The 19,198-nt window shown below is 44.5% G+C and overlaps 1 protein-coding gene across 14 annotated transcripts in view; it reads left to right on the plus strand.

The window, feature by feature from the left end:
• The window catches only part of scn1laa (sodium channel, voltage-gated, type I-like, alpha), a 379,612-nt gene that overhangs the window by 210,434 nt on the left and 149,980 nt on the right, over positions 1-19,198 (plus strand). For all 14 annotated transcript variants that reach the window (XM_038789700.1, XM_038789708.1, XM_038789701.1 and 11 more), the window contains 2 exons: positions 1,133-1,265; positions 15,575-15,813. In XM_038789700.1, the coding sequence (XP_038645628.1) occupies positions 1,133-1,265; positions 15,575-15,813 (372 nt within the window). The remainder of the gene's footprint in view (positions 1-1,132; positions 1,266-15,574; positions 15,814-19,198) is intronic.

Here is a 19,198-nt window from a genome sequence, read left to right on the forward strand (position 1 = left end):
GTCAGAAAGCAGGAGGATAAAAGACGTATATATTGTGTCTATTTGCAAAAGAAATACAATTAACATGATAAAACAATCAGCAAATAGGTACTGATCAGTCACATATTACTATTCAAAGAAAATAGGTAGTCAGCTGGCTTCCATTACTCGTGCTGTATTTACGCTGTCTCTTCATGCTTTCAGATGCTACTAGATCCTAGGAATCAGTAGCACAAAATTAGTCTTTTTTCCTCTGCTAACTGCCTTTTGCCACTATTTAAATAAAAGTAGAAAATGCCGTTAAAGCTCCAGGTCAGGCAGCATCTGTGGAGTGGGAAACAAAGATATCACTTTAGCTTTATGATCTTTGAATAGAAGTTGTCCTCATAAGAGGTCATCAACCTGAAAAGTTTGCACTGTTTTTCTCTCTTCCCAGATGCTGTCTCACTTATTGAGTATTTCCAGTGCCTTCTCTTTTTATTTTGGATTCCCACCACCTTTAGTATTTCGTTTTTTGCCTATATTGAAATGTCCACTTAAATGGCTTTTGACATTGTCGTGGCCATATTTCTCACCAATACCAGCAGTTTGGAGAGAGAACATGCACTTGTGTAATTAGTGTGCCAAGTTTTATATTTCAAATGTGCTCTTTAATAATGTTCATTCATTGTTATTGAACGGACATTTGCACGCTTACTTCATGTTTCATAACATTCCAGTTCTCTGCTGGAATTGTGCACACTCGTGTAGAAATAAAGCAAGAAGACTAGCCTGTAACTGGTCTTATTAAGAAGTAGGAATCAGCCCATCTTTTGACGTCACTCTTTCAAATTGACAACCTCTTTCCCTCACCGAGTCTCCTCCAGTGTTTGAGAGATAGGAAAATTAAGCCTGATGATATATCTCTTGTTTCTGCTGCTGAGAGGTTAACAACGATGCAGATAGTAACACTCATAAAAAATTCCAGTGCCGTATATTTTTATTAAATAATGCTGAATAGAACAAATGAAAGTGTAGTGCAGGAGAAACATTCCATAAATTTGCAAGTTTTTAAAATAATTTTTGTTGTAATTTTACCACATTTTTCAAAAATAATTTAAGAGTGAACAGATATGAGATAAAACTGGATAATTGAGGTAAATGTCATTTGCAGGGTACTAACACAGAAACAGACCTTAAGAAGAGGCGAACAGGATCTCATCAGATTTCTATGGATTTCCTGGAAGATCCTATGCAAAGACAGAGAGCTTTAAGTGTGGCCAGTATTCTCACAAATACTATGGAAGGTTTGTCAAAATTTTCATTACATTTCAGCAACCTACTTGAGACAAAAACAAATGAGGCAGATTTTTCTGTTCATGCTGTTTGAAATACTGAATTGCTAGGGTGTTTAATGGAAAAGGATTGGGCGTGGAGGAGAGCATGTAGATGAAGGAACCCTACTGATTTATTTCCTATTAAGTTAAATGGATGGAAAATCAGATGAGCTCCTTTGCTGGCAAACGTTCTGATTGTCGTGCAGATACTGTGCCCACGAAGATCTAATATAACGAGACTCAGCCACAGAAACATATGCCCCAATAATGATCTTTTAGTGTCGCTATTTTCCGATCAGTTCTGAAAACGTTTTGGGTTTTTTTTTTATCTCCGTACTTCTCTGTTTACATTTTAAGAGGATGTTAAACTGCAGTTGGAAAATTATATGAAATTGAGTTCCACTAAGTTAGCACTTGTTTCACATATTACCCTATTTTCTAAGGAGGGTAAGGTGGAATTCCTGGTGGCCAAACTCCATCTTAAATAAATAAGAACCTGAGTAACACATGCAATTTAATCACAGATGCCAACGTGATGCTTTGACCTATCCACTACTGCCACTTTCTTTGTTCTGTCCGCAAGCCATGAATCTCAGGTGGCATTTCAATTTCAATTTGAAAAGTTGCTCACCTGCTATATATTCTTACAGTAGCTACTTTTTCCTGTTCCCAGACTTCAAGGGTGCTTGTAGGAATTCCACTCTGAAAGAGGAGGAAGGAGGAGACAGGTGCAGCTGGAACAAAAGCAGGGTAAAGGAGAGATGCTCGGAATTACAGATCCAGGGAACCTATCGTAGTACTTTGAAGTACATGGTTCAGGAAGGCTTAGTTTCTTCAGGGAAGCAATGACCCCCACAGACCTCCCTAACTAAAGAACTCCCCCCACAGAGACACCCTAAATAAATAAACCCCTCACAGAGACCCCCTAAATCAAGACCCCCCCCCCAACAGAGATCCTCTAAGAGGTTTATTTGATTTGATTTGATTTATTGTCACATGTACCGAAGTACAGTGAAAAGTATTTTTCTGCGGCCAAGGGAATGTACACAGTATGTACATAGTAGACAAAAAAAGAATAATCGACAGAGTACATTGGCAAATGGTACATCGACAAACAGTGATTGGTTACAGTGCAGAACAAGGGGCCAAATAAAGCAAATATATGAGCAAGAGCAGCATAGGACGTTGTAAATAGTATTCTTACAGAACTTATACATCCGAGGGAAAGTTGTTGAGGAGTCTAGTAGCTGTGGGGAAAAAGCTATTCCTATGTCTGGATGTGCAGGTCTTCAGACTTCTGTAGCTTCTTCCTGATGGAAGGGTCTGGAAGAAGGCAAAGCTTGGGTGGGAGGGGTCTCTGATAATGCTGTCTGGCTACCTGAGGCAGCGGAGGTGTAGACAGAATCAATGTGCAGGTGGCAAACTTTTGTGATGCGTTGGGCTGAGTTCACCACACTGCAGTTTCTTGCGATCTTGGACCGAGCAGTTGCCATACCAGGCTGTAATGCAGCCGGATAGGATGCTCTCTCTGGCACATCTGTGGAAGTTTGTGAGAGTCGATGCAGACATGCCAAATTTGTTTAGCTTCCGTAGGAAGTAGAGACGTTGCTGGGCTTTCTTGACTATTGCATCAACGTGAGTGGACCAAGACAGACTGTTGGTGACCCCCGGGAACTTAAAGCTAATGACCATCTCCACTTCGGAGCTATTGATGCAGACGGGGGTGGGGGGTGTGTGTGCTACGCTCCCTGAAGTCGATGATCAGTTCCTTAGTCTTTCTGACATTTAGAGAGAGGTTTTTGGTAGATCATACAACCAAGTGATTTATCTCCCTTCTGTGGTTTGATTCTTCGTTGTTTTAGATACGACCCACCACAGTCGTATCATCCGCAAACTTATAGATTGAGTTATATCTTGCCACACAGTTGTGTGTGTGTATAGGGAATACAGTAGAGGACTGAGCACACATCCTTGCGGGGCCCCAGTGTTGAAGACTATTGTGGAGGAGGTGCTGTTGCCTATCCTGACAGATTGTGGTCTGTTGGTGAGGAAGTCAAGGATCCAGCTGCACAGAGAGGGGTCAAGTCCACGATTGCAGAGTTTGGTTATAAGTCTTGTCGGGATAATGGTGTTGAAGGCACAGCTGTAGTCTATGAACAGCAGTCTTACGTAGGTGTTCTTGTTGTCGAGGTGTTTGAGTGTTGATTGTAGACCCAGGGAGATGGCATCTGCTGTAGACCGGTTGTGGTGATAGGCGAACAGCAATAGATCGAGACCGTCTGGGAGGCTGGCGTTGATCCGTCTCATGACTAGATGCTCGAAGCATTTCATGATAACAGATGTCAAGGCCACCGGTCAGTGGTCGTTGAGACAGTCTACCTTGTTTTTCTTTAGTACTGGTATTCTGGTGGTCTTCTTGAAGGAGGTGTGGACCTCGGAGAGGAGGAGTGAGGTGTTGAAGAAGTCTGCGAATACACCCGCCAGCTGGTCTGCGCAGGCTCTGAGTGCTCGCCCAGGGACTCTGTCAGGGCCCGCCAATTTCCGCGGATTCACTTTCAAGAAGGCAGCTCTTGGGTCTGGGTGTGTCCAGGGCTGTTTATGTGAATTAACAGGCAAACTGTGGTTGAACACACCGCACTACTTGTGAACCCCGAAGTACTCGAGGTTTTTCATTCCAGTCTCAATCTCTGACCTTTGATTGTGCCAAACAGAACACCTTTGCAGCATGGAGTCACCGATCTTCGGCAGCCTTCTTGAAATTCAGGCCTTATCTTAAGCCCACGTTGCTTGAAGTCTGCTCCCTGAACTTTCTTTAATTTGGAGCCTATTTCTCTGCTACTTTCTTGTAATTTAACTTAATGGGACCTATTTCTGCCCCCTACCTTTAATCCCTGACATCCGGCTTTTGGAACCTCTCCCTGCTTCCCTCCCTGGTTTGGGTCCTCTCCCCGGCCCCTTCCTGTGTTCCTGTCCCCGGGACACTTAACCGACAATGGCGGTCTGGACCAGGTCCCCTGACCTGGATTTTCACGCGGTTCTTCTTTCTCTCCTCTGCATAAGCACACAGGGCTAGTCCTTGGCCTAAAGAACGTGAAATAACTGAACTGAAATAACTGAACTGTGTCTTTGTGACTAGTTCCCTCTGGTGCATGCATGGAAAGTCTGTAGATCATTGGGGAATCAGAGTTCCTGACCTCCAAACTTCAAACTAAGGTAGGTATAGTTTTCATCACACCCTGCATGAAGTCATTCCTAAATCTCCATTTCTACAACAATAACATCTGTCCTACTACTAAAATTGTTTGATAGTCACCTCACATTCCAAGATCACTAGCCAATAGATGAACATTTACTGCAAACAATGCCTTCAAACAGTATTATTCATCCTTCAGTGTATAGAAAGTTGTACAAGTTATTTCTCACCCCGGTGTGAGACTCTTGCAACCAGACTACAGCACTCCCTTCACTTATTTCACTGTTCTCATGAGCTGTTTCATAAGCCACTAGAATGTATATGGGTGATAGTACACTGTTGTGGTTCAATCAAGGGGTCTTGAAATATTCTTTGTCAGTAACCTCTATGAGCTTGAGCTACAAAGGGAAGAGCTGCAGGTAATAGCAACTGGCCCAGCTTATTTTCTGACACTCACATAAGCATTAGTTAAAGTGATTGCAGAGGTGTTATCATTATTGTTGGCACCCACATCCATTCCTATTACCTGACAGCCTCTGCTACTGAATTGTATCTCAGCATTTCTACTGACTCACAGGAGAGCTGGATCTGGACAGTCACTGATCTGAGTGACATTCATATTCATGTCATCTCTCAGCTTTTCCAAGGCAAAAGAAGTGTTTAAGTCCAGGACCTCCATGATGCAGGAGGAGCATCACGGACACCTGCAGGAAGGGTTCAATTACAAAAGGCTTGAAGTGACTGCACACATGATAGGTTGCAAAGTGTTCATTCCCTGGCAGGACCCCTACCTAAATTGTAGCGCCTTGCATCATACTCCAACCCTTTTGGAGGCCTGATGTCTTGATTTTTGTCCTTGTTGTAACCCCAATGGAGGTCCCAGGATCAGGACCATACGGTTTCCCATGATCTCCCCGGAATATGGAGAGCCCCAACTGTATTAAAAATCCCGGCCGAAGTGAAGGTTGGGGAAGAAGACCCTTGGGGAAGTGGAGAAGTATTAGAACTATATTGACGTAAACCTTGTTTGAAATTTCTGATATCGTTTATGCGTTCTGCTTATTGCGGATCCTGCACTGGTGACGAGGATTTAGTGGAGCTCCCATCAACACCGGTTGCGATGCGCCTGGCCCACCTCATCTAAGCTTCAAGAAATGCCACAAATAGGAAAGTTGGAACATTTTAAAGCAGGCACAGACGATGGGGCGCAATATGTGGACTGCATTAAGTTTTTTTTTAACAAATGCAATTACCGGCGATGAAAGACAAACTGTAATATTACTAACAGCTCACGGAGGACTTACCTACAGTATAATAAAGGGCCTAACTCACCCAATACCCAGTTGCTCGCTGCCCAGATGCTCCTAATGGGGGAGAATTTCAACCCAAAACCATTGCTCGTTGTAAGTGATTTCCAATCGCATACGGCTGCACAGGCCCTGGGCGAGTTGATGAGTGACTTTGTTTCCCGCCTCTAAAGACTGACTGAGACTTGAAAATTCAGAGCGACATTGAATGAGAGACTCTGAGACCGCTTTGTGTGTGGACTTCGTGATGCGGCCACGCAACGGAAATTACTAGCTGAGGCCCTGGACCTGCAACGGGCGATGGAGATAGCCATCTCCAAAGAAAGTGACAAAAAAGGAAGCTAGGAACTCCAGAGACTGACATTGCTCAGTCTGGTATGCCAAAGCAAGCGCCAATCACACTTGGCTAGAACTGAGGAGACCTCCCCCCGACAACGGGACACCTACTGGAGGAACACAGGCCGCTGTAATAGAGACCAGGAGCGGGAACGGATGTTCTGCCCAACCAGGAGGAACTGGAGTAAGATCAATGGGGGCAGAAACAGGCCACAGAAACCAGGAAACGGGAGGCCTCGCGAGTGCTCCAGTTTCCTCCCACAAGGCCCAAAAGACATGCTGTTAGGTAATTTGGACATTCTGAATTCTCCCTCAGTGTACCCGAACAGGCACCGGACTATGGCGACTAGAGGCTCTTCACAGTAATTTTGTTGCCATGTTAATGTAAGCCTACTTGTGACAATAAAGATTTATATCATTATTAACCCACTTCGACCCATCCTTCCCACTCCTGTTGACCTGCAATGCTTCTCCGTATGGAGTTGGGGACGTGCTGGCCCACACCATGGTCGACAGATCCGAACATCCCATTGCCTTCGCCTCGAGACAGTTGGCCGACGCAGAGAAGTGATATGCTCAGATCGAGAAAGAGGGTTTGGCTGACATGTTCAGGATCAAAAAATGTCATCAATTTGTCTGAGGGCATCATTTCACCGTTCTCACGATTCACAAGCCACTCATAGGGCTCTTTAAGGAAGATCGAGTGATTTTTTTATTTTCCCCTCTCCATTGCTTCCAGCAATGGCCATTGCTGCTCGCAGCATATGGCTATGTTATGGAGCACCGCTCTGGACCAAGATTCCTCACGCCGATGCCTTAAGCCGTCTGACCCTGCCGACCAGGCCACCTAAAGCAGCGGTGGCCGGCGAGATCATTGCCTTTCTCCATCGTACGGACTCATTACCAGTCTCACAGTGTCCTGTATCCCGGATGGACTCATCCTGACCTTCAGCTATCCACATACCACATGGTACAATATGGATCTCAGCAAGGGCCTTACCGCAAGAAGTGAAGGCCGACATCACAAAGATGCAGGAGCTGAGCACAGAGAACAGCATGAAAGAGAAAATGCTGGAAAATCTTAGCAGGCCTGGCAGCAGAATAGAGAATGGCATGCTCCTTTGGTGACCTGCCTGGTGGTACCTGAACGTGGACATGGCACGCTCCTGATGGACCTCCACAATGGCCACCCAGGCATGTCCAAGATGAAAACGTTAGCTCGAAACTATGTCTGGTGGTCATGCATTGATGCAGACTTCGAGCTGGTGGTCCAGTCTGCATCCAGTTTCAGGCACAGGAGAGGTTCCCCTGCAGCCCCGCTCCACCTGTAGTAATAGCCAGGTCACCCGTGGTCACGCCTCCATTTAGACTTTGAAGGCCTCTTTCAGGGGGGGACAGTTTGGACCATCATCGAGAAACTCTTGCACATTTTCAGACGCACGGCATACATGAGTGCTGGTATCAGACATTGGTACGGCGTTTCCGAACACAGAATTCCTTGCATTCGTGTCTGCCAACTGAATCCGCCACATGAGGACCATCCCTTACCACAAAGCTTTAAATGGTTTGGCCGAGCGGGCGGTTCAAATTTTAACCAAGATGCCGGACGAAGAACCACATAGCTCCAGCTTGGAAACTGAGTTGGACATTCTGCCAACACCAGAGGCGCCCGTACCGGCAATGCCGCTCCCCCGTCTGATGTATGCCTTCTGATGTCACAAGGTCTGCGCCTGAGTGCTGTCCACGGGCGAAACGGTCGAAAGGCCCGCACCCTTGGCCATGAATAAGGACGTTGCTCCGGATTTAGTGGGAGGAGTGTTATAACCCCAGTAGAGTTCCGCGATCAAGACCATATGGTTTTGGGCAGCACGGTGGCACAGTGGTTAGCATTGCTGCCTATGGCGCTGAGGACCTGGGTTCGAATCCCGGCCCTGGGTCACTGTCCGTGAGGAGTTTGCACATTCTCCCCGTGTCTGCATGGGTTTCTCCCCCGCAACCCAAAGATGTGCAGGTTAGAACAAAGAACAAAGAAAATTACAGCACAAGAACAGGCCCTTCGGCCCTCCCAGCCTGCACCGATCCAGATCCTTTATCTAAACCTGTCTCCTATTTTCCAAGGTCTACTTCCCTCTGTTCCCGCCCATTCATATACCTGCCTAGATGCTTCTTAAATGATGCTATCGTGCCCGCCTCTACCACCTCTGCTGGTAAAGCGTTCCAGGCACCCACCACCCTCTGCGTAAAAAACTTTCCACGCACATCTCCCTTAAACTTTCCCCCTCTCACCTTGAAATCATGACCCCTTGTAACTGACACCCCCACTCTTGGGAAAAGCTTGTTGCTATCCACCCTGTCCATACCTCTCATAATTTTGTAGACCTCAATCAGGTCCCCCCCTCAACCTCCGTCTTTCCAACGAAAACAATCCTAATCTACTCAACTTTTCTTCATAGCTAGCACCCGCCATTCCAGGCAACATCCTGGTGAACCTCCTCTGCACCCTCTCCAAGGCATCCACATCATTCTGGTAATGTGGCGACCAGAACTGCACGCAGTATTCCAAATGTGGCCGAACCAAAGTCCTATACAACTGTAACATGACCTGCCAACTCTTGTACTCAATACCCCGTCCGATGAAGGCAAGCATGCTGTATGCCTTCTTGACCACTCTATCAACCTGCGTTGCCACCTTCAGGGTACAATGGACCTGAACTCTCTGCACATCAATTTTCCCCAAGACCTTTCCATTGACCATATAGTTCGCTCTTGAATTTGATCTTCCAAAATGCATCACTTCGCATTTGCCTGGATTGAACTCCATCTGCCATTTCTCTGCCCAACTCTCCAATCTATCTATATTTTGTTGTATTCTCTGACAGTCCTCCTCGCTATCTGCAACTCCACCAATCTTAGTATCATCTGCAAACTTGCTAATCAGACCACCTATACCTTCCTCAAGGTCATTTATGTAGATCACAAACAACAGTGGTCCGAGCACGGATCCCTGTGGAACACCACTAGTCACCCTTCTCCATTTTGAGACACTCCCTTCCACCACTACTCTCTGTCTCCTGTTGCCCAGCCAGTTCTTTATCCATCTAGCTAGTACACCCTGAACCCCATACGACTTCACTTTTTCCATCAACCTGCCATGGGAAACCTTATCAAACGCCTTACTAAAGTCCATGTATACGACATCTACAGCCCTTCCCTCATCAATTAACTTTGTCACTTCCTCAAAGAATTATTTTAGACATGACCTTCCCTGCACAAAACCATGCTGCATATCACTGATAAGTCTATTTTCTTCCATATGTGAATAGATCCTATCCCTCAGTATCTTCTCCAACAGTTTGCCTACCACTGACGTCAAGCTCACAGGTCTATAATTCCCTGGATTATCCCTGCTACCCTTCTTAAACAAAGGGACAACATTAGCAATTCTCGAGTACTCCGGGACCTCACCCGTGCTCAAGGATGCTGCAAAGATATCTGTTAAGGCCCCAGCTATTTCGACCCTCGCTTCCCTCAGTAACCTGGGATAGATCCCATCCGGTCCTGGGGACTTGTCCACCTTAATGTCTTTTAGAATACCCAAAACTTCCCCCTTCCGTATGACAACTTGACCGAGAGTATTTAAACATCCATCCCTAGCCTCAACATCCGTCTTGTCCCTCTCCTTTGTGAATACCAATGCAAAGTACTCATTAAGAATCTCACCCATTTCCTCTGAGTCCACGCATAAATTCCCTCTTTTGTCTTTAAGTGGGCCAATCCTTTCTCTAGTTACCCTCTTGCTCCTTACATACGAATAAAATGCTTTGGGATTTTCCTTAACCCTGTTAGCCAAAGATATTTCATGACCCCTTTTAGCCCTTTTTATTGTGCGTTTGAGATTCGTCCTACTTTCCCGATATTCCTCCAAAGCTTCATCAGTTTTGAGTTGCCTCGATCCTATGTATGCTTCCTTTTTCATCTTAGCTAGTCTCACAATTTCACCCGTCATCCATGGTTCCTTAATCTTGCCATTTCTATCTTTCATTTTCACAGGAACATATCTGTCCTGCACTCTAATCAACCTTTCCTTAAAAGACTTCCACATTTCAAATGTGGATTTACCCTTAAACAGCTGCTCCCAATCCACATTCCCCAGCTCCTGCTGAATTTTGTTATACTCTGCCTTTCCCCAATTTAGTACTCTTCCTTTCGGACCCCTCTTGCCCTTGTCCATGAGTATTCTAAAACTTACGGAATTGTGATCGCTATTCCCAAAGTAATCACCGACTGAAACATTAACCACCTGGCCGGGATCATTCCCCAATACCAGGTCCAGTATGGCCCCTTCCCGAGTTGGACTATTTACATACTGCTCTAAAAAAACTCTCCTGGATGCTCCTTACAAACTCTGCTCCATCTACGCCTCCAACACTACATGAATCCCATTCAATCTTGGGGAAGTTAAAATCTCTCATCACAACCACCCTATTGCTCCTACATTTTTCTATAATCTGTCTGCATATTTGTACCTCTACTTCATGCTCGCTTTTGGGAGGCCTGTAGTAAAGTCCCAACAATGTTACTGCACCCTTCGTATTTCTCAGCTCAACCCATATTGCCTCAGTGCTCGAATCCTCCATCGTGCCCTCCTTAATCACAGCTGTGATATCATCTCTGACGAGCAATGTAACTCCTCCACCCCTTCTACCTCCCTCTCTATCCCTCCTGAAGCATGTATACCCTGGGATATTCAGTTGCCAGTCCTGCCCTTCCCTCAACCAAGTCTCAGTAATACCAATAGCATCATATTCCCAGGTACTGATCCAAGCCCTAAGTTCATCTGCCTTACCGTGTCCGTGGGGGTTTCCCTTCTGTATGTGGGGAGTGTTGCCCTTGTGCATGTGTGGATGGTTGCCCTTGAGCATAGATGGGGTTTCCCTTTTTCGTGGGGACGGGTTGCCCTTGTGTATGTTGGGAGGGGTCCTCCTTATCGATAGGAGGCGGGGGGTTGCCGGTGCGATGGCGTGGGCCATGCTGGAAGATTTCTTCTGCACAGAGTGCTGCAAAATGTGGCGAAGAAAATCCAGCAGCCTGTGAGCTACATTCCAGTATTCTCACCTCAGCCAGCACTCTGCAAATAACAGAAAATTCTACTAAGAGTTTGATGTTTCTACCATGGACTATAGTCTTTAATTATTAAGCCTTTTGTCAAAATCAGAAAAGTTTGCTATGAATACAGTGTGATGCAGATCATTGCCAAGCAAGGTTTAAGTTCTCCTGTCTGACGAACCAAATAGTTTCTGTTGAAAATGAAGGAAAGTGAATTATAACAAACTCTATCCAATACATCATGACTAAGAGTTACTAACCTGGACTGAAAAAATAGCTTTTAAGGTGTAGACAATATCAAATTCAACTGATATTTCCAGTCAGGTAGTTTCAGAACAAGTGGATATTTAGGATGCTGGAGAGTGGCTGTAACCTGTGAAAATATACACCAGTGTCAAACACTATCCACAGTACAAGAGGGTTAAAGAAGAAATTGTAAATCGAAAGAAGTAAAATGGACTTGTTGGAAATTGTCAAAAAGTTATTTTAAATAGTTCAAACAGCATTATAATAAATACACCGTTCAGCAATTGTAATTCCATTCATCCATAAAATACAAATATTGCCGAACAAGCTACAGATATTAAAAAATATCCAAAGTGTTTTCCGTGACAAAATACATGCTGTGTTTACTTCCTTCATCGCATAATCCCTGATCAGGCAGGGAGCTCACAATGTGTGATTATCCCGCCCATTCCTCCAATGTACGCAGCATGAAAATTTTGTGCTGTCCGCTCAATGCTATGATTGCAACAGTTGAGTAGCAACAGGACTTAGCACGTCCAAAACTCATAAGGTTCGCATCGTTTAAGACTAGCCAGCATCATTTAACCCCAACCTGCTCCTTTGGCTGCAGCAGGTGCTGAAGCTGGCTGGCAAAGAGTGTCCGAGTAGAAAGAACACAATAATGACAAGGCAGGGAGCATACTCCAAGGTTCTTAACACAACACTGGAAGCCTTCATTCAGGAGTTGGACAGGAGGAGAGATGACATTAACCATAGGGAACCAGGAGGCCCACCTCTCTGGGCTAATAAAACTGTCATCACTGGCTAATGAAATTTAGTGAGGTGTGAAATTGAATGGAAGATTTGCATTTCAATATCTTCAGACAGACACTGCAAAGTCACTTAGAACTTAGAACATAGAACAGTACAGCAGAGTTCAGGCCCTTCAGCCCTGATGTTGTGCCGACCATTTATCCTAATTTAAGATCAACCTAACCTACACCCCTTCAATTTACTGCTGTCCATGTGTCTGTCCAAGAGTCGCTTAAATGTCCCTCATGACTATGACTCCACCACCTCCGCTGGCAATGTATTCTACGCACCCACCACTCTCTGTGTAAAGAACCTACCTCTGACATCTCCCCTATACCTTCTTCCAATCACCTTAAAATTATGTCCCCTCGTGACAGCCATTTCCACCCAGGGGAAAAGTCTCTGGCTATCCACTCTATCCATGCCTCTCATCACCTTGTACACCTCTATCACGTCACCTCTCTTCCTTCTTCGCTCTTGTGAGAAAAGATAATCATTGTGGCCAATTCCAGCTGTAGTCCCAAAGACTGGATACAGTGCAGGAAGATAGTTGATAACCTCACAAGAGTGATCAAGGTCAGTGAATGCATTTTCAGATGCTATATTCTTTGAAGCGAATCACGAATGCCTCGCACCATTTAATTAACCACCCCTCTTCATTCACCTACCAACAATTTCTATCAACCATTATTCATACTTGACATTTATAGCTTCATCATGGACTCACACACTTTGCACCACTGCAAGCCATGCACCTACATCTTACAGCTTGCACACCTTGTCATCTATTCTATCCGGACAGGCACAACACCTGGCCAGATTGCACCATAGTAACTGACAAACTTGCCTCTCCCCTGTAGTATAAGCTTGCTGCAGCAGTGCTGATCCAATCAAAGATATGCTCTGACTGAATCCATCGTGTGATATCCCATTTCAACCCCATCCCAGTCTTTTGATTTACAAACTGCACATGGTATAATGAGTTGGATTTTCCATTGCCAGATGTCACGATCGGTGTTCCCGATCAGATGAAGAATGGAGTTTCCCCCGAAAATCGGGTTTAGCACAGGTTTTGATGTGGTGAGGAACTGTCAATCACAGCAAGAGTGTTTATAAACATTGTGATTAGCTTCAAAGCAGAGTATTGGAGATGCATTCAAGCGTGAGGGGATAGATAGATACGCAATCCACCAAGCAACTCTCTGGGCTAATAAAACTCATCACTGGCTAGTGAAATGTAGTGCTGTGTGAAATTGAATGGAAGATTTGCATTTCAAAAATTGTCACTGGATTTGGAGCCCTTTCAAGTGTACTTGGTTGTCGAAGAAAACTCTGACACATAACGGCTGTTGCTTTAAACACATTTGTCTAAGGCAGCGGATGTTGGGAAAAGGTAAGTGAAAATGCAGTGTTCTTCTACTGTATTGCCTTGACAACTCTTCAGCTTTCAGACAAAGGTGACTGATGGGGGTCTCTGTTGGGGAGTCTCTGATGGAGGATCTAATGGGGGTGACAGATGGGTGCCTTGGGGGGTCACCTAATGCATGAGTACTCTTACGGGAGGTAGCCCATATTCCTGTAGTTGGGGGAGGGGGGGGAGGATGCTCCTACTTGTCCAGTGGGGGGAGTCAGGATTAGTATTGTTAGTGGGATGGGAGCCTGCTGCTGGACCTCGAGCTCAGTCCACCTGTCAAAATGGTGCCCTGTACCAGGATTCCAACCTAATTCGGCTAGCTCTCCACCATACATAGATCTGCATGATAAAGGAGAGAGACATGCACCTGGGCCCACTCCCAGCATCAGTGGAGACCAGTCCCGATTCTCCACCGGGGGGGGGGAACCCTGAGGCTCCAGAAAGGAGAATCCCGTCCAACATGTACTTCTTACCTTGCCTCACTGCAACCATATCCCTGAACCTTTCTTCTTTCAGATGCAATAGAACTGCAACTTAGCCATGCAGTGGTGAAGAAGTGGAAGGGGAGAAGAGACTGATGTGGAAGAAATGGCAACTCTTGTCTTTATCCATGCAGCCACGAGCTCACATTCTGGTGCTGAACATACTTTAGAAGGCAATTTGGAGGTGTGGAATGCCTCGCATGATGGCCTGCAGGCAGGATAGGGTAGCACAGCTCATCAAGAATGACACCAGCCAGCATAGAAGACACTCATCTGTCCAATCTGCTGAGCATGGCCACACATAAATTGCATTTTCACAGAATGGAACCCTATGTGGTTGCCGTATATCTTTTCATTTAGATGTGACACTGCAAAGACACGTGTGTGCAGTGAATTACTTCCTGTACCATGGATATATCTGGCAAAACCATTGTGTATGTTCTACCTGCATCGGCTGACTATATACCACTGTGCCACACCACCTCCGGTGGTTCTGGTGTGTCAGGGGGACAGGCCATACCCAGGATTGGTGTTGGAGAAGTCTGGCCAATGGTTGGATGCCTCACCACCACCTTCCCAGGAGCAGTTAGGGGTGGTAAATAAATATTGATCTTGCCAACAATGCCAAAATCTCATGAATAATTTTTTTAAAAGGAGAAAGCAGCAAACTCATTTCACCTGGCATATAGAACATCACCCAGCTCCTTTACCGAATAGTGTATGGCAAACTGGCAGATTTTCCAGATGTCACCTGCTTCAGTGTGAAAGGATTCTGAACCAAAGGAATCTAGGATTACAGCCACTGGCAGTGCCGTACTTACCTTGCTCTGAGGTTGCAGGTCTGCCTGCAGGATTGGCAGATTTCTATGAGCACCTACTTCATAAAACTGAGTCGATGCACACATTATTCCTGGCTTGGGTTGAGGCAAGCAAAATGCTCCAGGAAGACCAAGGATGGATAATGTTTCCTGCTGTAGGCCCTTTTGCCCCTCCTTCTCCTCGTTTCATCAAAAATAACTTGTCCTTTCCTGTGCTGCCTCTGCTCAATCTCCCTCATGCTACAGACTAAGTGGAATGATAAATGCAGCACCCATGACTAAGAGCAAGTGGATGTTGGAAAGTTTAGTTCGAAAATGCTGCCGTTAATTCATGTTGCACACTGATTGATATTAAGATCTGTCCCTGCACCCACATTAACAACCTACCCAAAATGGCATCCAGCATGGCCCAAACAAAGTGTATGCAAGTGTTTGGGCCCAAAACTGCATCCGCAATATCGAAAATACAGGCTCTACTCCATTTAATTTTGTGATCATTTACTGTTGCTGCTCTTAAATGTAATGTAAAATCACTTGTTCATTTTAACAATCTTTTTATAACTGTATTTTGTTTGCATTTTGTAGAACTTGAAGAATCTCGGCAGAAATGTCCCCCATGCTGGTATAAATTTGCAAATACCTACTTGATCTGGGACTGCCATCCACACTGGCTTAAAATAAAAGAAATTGTTCATTTAATTGTGATGGACCCATTTGTGGATCTCGCTATTACAATCTGTATTGTGCTGAACACTCTTTTTATGGCCATGGAACATTACCCAATGACAGGAAGATTTGAAAATGTGCTCACATATGGAAACTTGGTATGTGTTCTGCAAACAATATCTCCTAACCTATAGGGTGCCCGATAAGAAGGCCTGCTCTTTTTTTTTAATTAAAGTTGTTTTGTTCAGGTGCATATTCATGTTTTTTTTAACCAATTTAGGAAGGACAGACAGAAAGGAAAAGGTGATGGAGTTGCATTGTTGATTAAAAGGATATTGATACAATATGGAGGAAAGATATTAGCACAGAGTATGTGAAATCTGTATGGGTCGAGTTAAGAAACATCAAGGGACAAAATGCATTGCTCGGGGTGACGTACAGACCACTAAACTGTTGTGGTAATGTTGGAAATAGCATTAGACAGGAAATCAAAGATGCATGTGATAAGCGAACATCAGTGATTATGGTGACTTTGATCTGCATATAGATTGGGTGAGTCAAATTAGTCATAGTACAAGAGGATGAATTTCTGGAGTGTATGTGAGATTGCTTTCTGATGAGGAACCATCAAGGAAACAGGCCATCTTGGACTGGGTATTGTGCAATGAGAATGGATCGTTGGAAGTCCAGTTATGAGAGAACCTTGGGGATGAGTGACCATAAGATGATGGCATTGTTTATCAAGGTGGATAGTGAGGGAGTTGATTCTGAGACCAGGGTCCTCAATTTCAATAAAGATAACTATGATGGGGTGGTACGGCTGCCTCACAGTGTCAGAGACCCGGGTTCGATTCTGACCTTGGGTGACTGCCTGTGTGAAGTTTGCACATTCTTCCTGTGTCTGCATGGGTTTCCTCTGGGTGCTCCGGTTTCCTCCCACAGTCCAAAAATGTGCAGCTTAGGTGGTTTGGCCAAGCTAAATTACCTTTTAGTGTCAAAACGGTTAGGTGGGGTTACGGGGATGGGCTGGGGGCATGGGCATGCACCTAGGTAGGGTGCTCTTTCGGATGGTCGATGCACTCTTGATGGGCCGAATAACCTCCTTCAGCACTGGAGTGATTCTAATATGGTATGAGGCATGAGTTGGTTATGAGGGCATGGAAAACATTACTGAAAGTAAAGACAGCGGATATGCAATGGCAGGCATTCAAGGAATGAATAGCTGAAATCCAAAGTTGTTTATTCCTATTTGGCGCAAGAGTGGAAAGGGAATGGTGGTTAAACTATGATTTACAAGGGAAATTACAGACATTATTCAATTCAAAGAAGAAGCGTACAAATTGGCAAGAAACAGCAATAGACCTGAGGATTGAGAACAGTTTGAAATTCAACAAAGGTGGACCAAGGGATTGATTAAGAAGGAGAAAATACAATATGAAAGTAAGCTAGCGGTAAACATAAAATCTAACTGTAAAAAGTTTCTAGAAGTATGTAAAGAGAAAAAGGTTGACAAAAGCGAATGTATGCACCTTACAGTTAGAAATGGAAGAATTCATAATGGGGAGCAAAGAAATGGCTGAGGAACTAAATTCATACTTTGCTTCAGTCTTCACGAAGGAAGACATGAATAATGTACTAGAGGTTCTGAGAAGCACAGGTTTTAGGGAGGAGCTGAAAGAAATCAGTATTAGTAGAGAAATGATTTCGGGGAAATTAATGAAATTGAATCGAATACATTTTTGGGGCCAGATAATCTTCATCCCAGAGTACTTAAAGAAGTGGCCCAGAAATAGTAGATCAATTGGTGGTCATTTTCCAAAATTCTTTGGACTCTGAAAGTGGCCTACAGATTGGAGAGTAGCTAATGTGAGATGGCTATTCTAAAAGGGAAGTAGAGATAAAACAGGAAACTATAGACCAGTGATCTAACGCCAGTAGTAGAGAAGTTGCTAGAGTCCATTGTCAACGGTTTCATAGCACACCATTTGGAAAGCAGTGGTATAATTAGACAGTCAGCATGCATTTACAAAAGGGAAATCATGCTTGACTAATTGTGGTAGTCGGTATTAGAGGTATTACGGTACCTAGGTTGATGCTGTAAGATCATTGGTGTGGGAGGTACCTGAGACAGTAAGATCATTGGTGAAGCCTGCCTGCTGGTTCCGCCCAGTAAGGCGGAGTATAAGAGTCTGTGTTTCCCCCAGCAGCGCAGGTACAGAATGCAGCAGCTAGGGAGACATAGACTCTTATACTCCGCCTTACTGGGCGGAACCAGCAGGCAGGCTTCACCAATGATCTTACTGTCTCAGGTACCTCCCACACCAATGATCTTACAGCATCAACCTAGGTACTGTAATACTTCTAATACCGACTACCACACTGATCTACTGGATTTATTTGAAGATGTAAGTAGTAGAGTTGACCAGGGAGAAGGCTTTCGAGAAGGTCTCACATTGCAGATTAACATGTAAACTTAAGTCATGTGGGATTGCGGTAGTCTCTTGAGATGGGTAGAAAGCTGGTTTGCAGACAGGAAGCAAAGAGTTGGAATAAATTGTTCTTTTTCTGATTGGCAGGCAGTGACTAGTGGGGTACCGCAGAGATCTGTGCTAGGACCCCAATATTATATATTAATGATTTGAATGAGGGAACTAAATTTGCAGATGATACAAAGTTGGTTGGGAGGTTGAGCTGTGAGGAGAATGCGGACATGCTTCACCGTGATTTGGACAGGCTGAGTGAGTGGGCATATGTATGGCAGATGCATTATAATGTGGATAAATGTGAAGTTAACCACTTCAGTAGCAATACTAGGAAGGCAGCTCATTATTATTTGAAAGGGTGAAAATTGAGAGAGGTGGACTCAGTGAGACCTTTGTGTCCTCGTATATCAGTTACTGAAAATAAGTGCGCAGGTACAGTAGCCAGTAAAGAAGGCAAAAGGCATGTTTGCTTTCATAACAAGAGGATTTAAGTATAGGAATAGGGATGTTTAACAGCAATTGTATAGGGTGTTGGTGAGGCCACACCTGGAGTATTGTGTGCAGTTTTGGTGTCCTTATCTGAGGAAGGATGTTCTTATTATGGAGGGAGTGCAGCGCAGCTTTACCAGGCTGATTCCTCAAATGGTGCAACAGTCATATTAGGAGAGACTAAATCAGTTAGGATTATATTGATTGGAGAAGTGAGAAGGAATCTCATAGAAACTTATAAAATTCGAACAGGGTTAGATTCGGAAAGAATGTTCCCGATTGTGGAGGAGTCCAGAACTCGGGGTCATGGTTTGAGGTTAAGGGGTAAACCTTTTAGGACTGACATGAGGAGAAATTTCTTCACCCAGAGAGTGGTGAACCTGTGGAACTTTAGCCAATCCATATTTATGCTTACTATTGAATATAACTATGAAAAATGTTGATGGTTGTGAAACAAGATTCAAAGCAAAACAAGTGCCAATTAATTTCAGTGTTCTCTTTTTGGCAATGTACGTGCAAAAGGCATTTTCTTTCACAATCAGATTCTTTAATAGAATCTTCAGTTCAAATT

This window comes from Scyliorhinus canicula, chromosome 2 (genome assembly GCF_902713615.1).
Source record: "Scyliorhinus canicula chromosome 2, sScyCan1.1, whole genome shotgun sequence".
Lineage (NCBI taxonomy): Eukaryota > Metazoa > Chordata > Chondrichthyes > Carcharhiniformes > Scyliorhinidae > Scyliorhinus > Scyliorhinus canicula.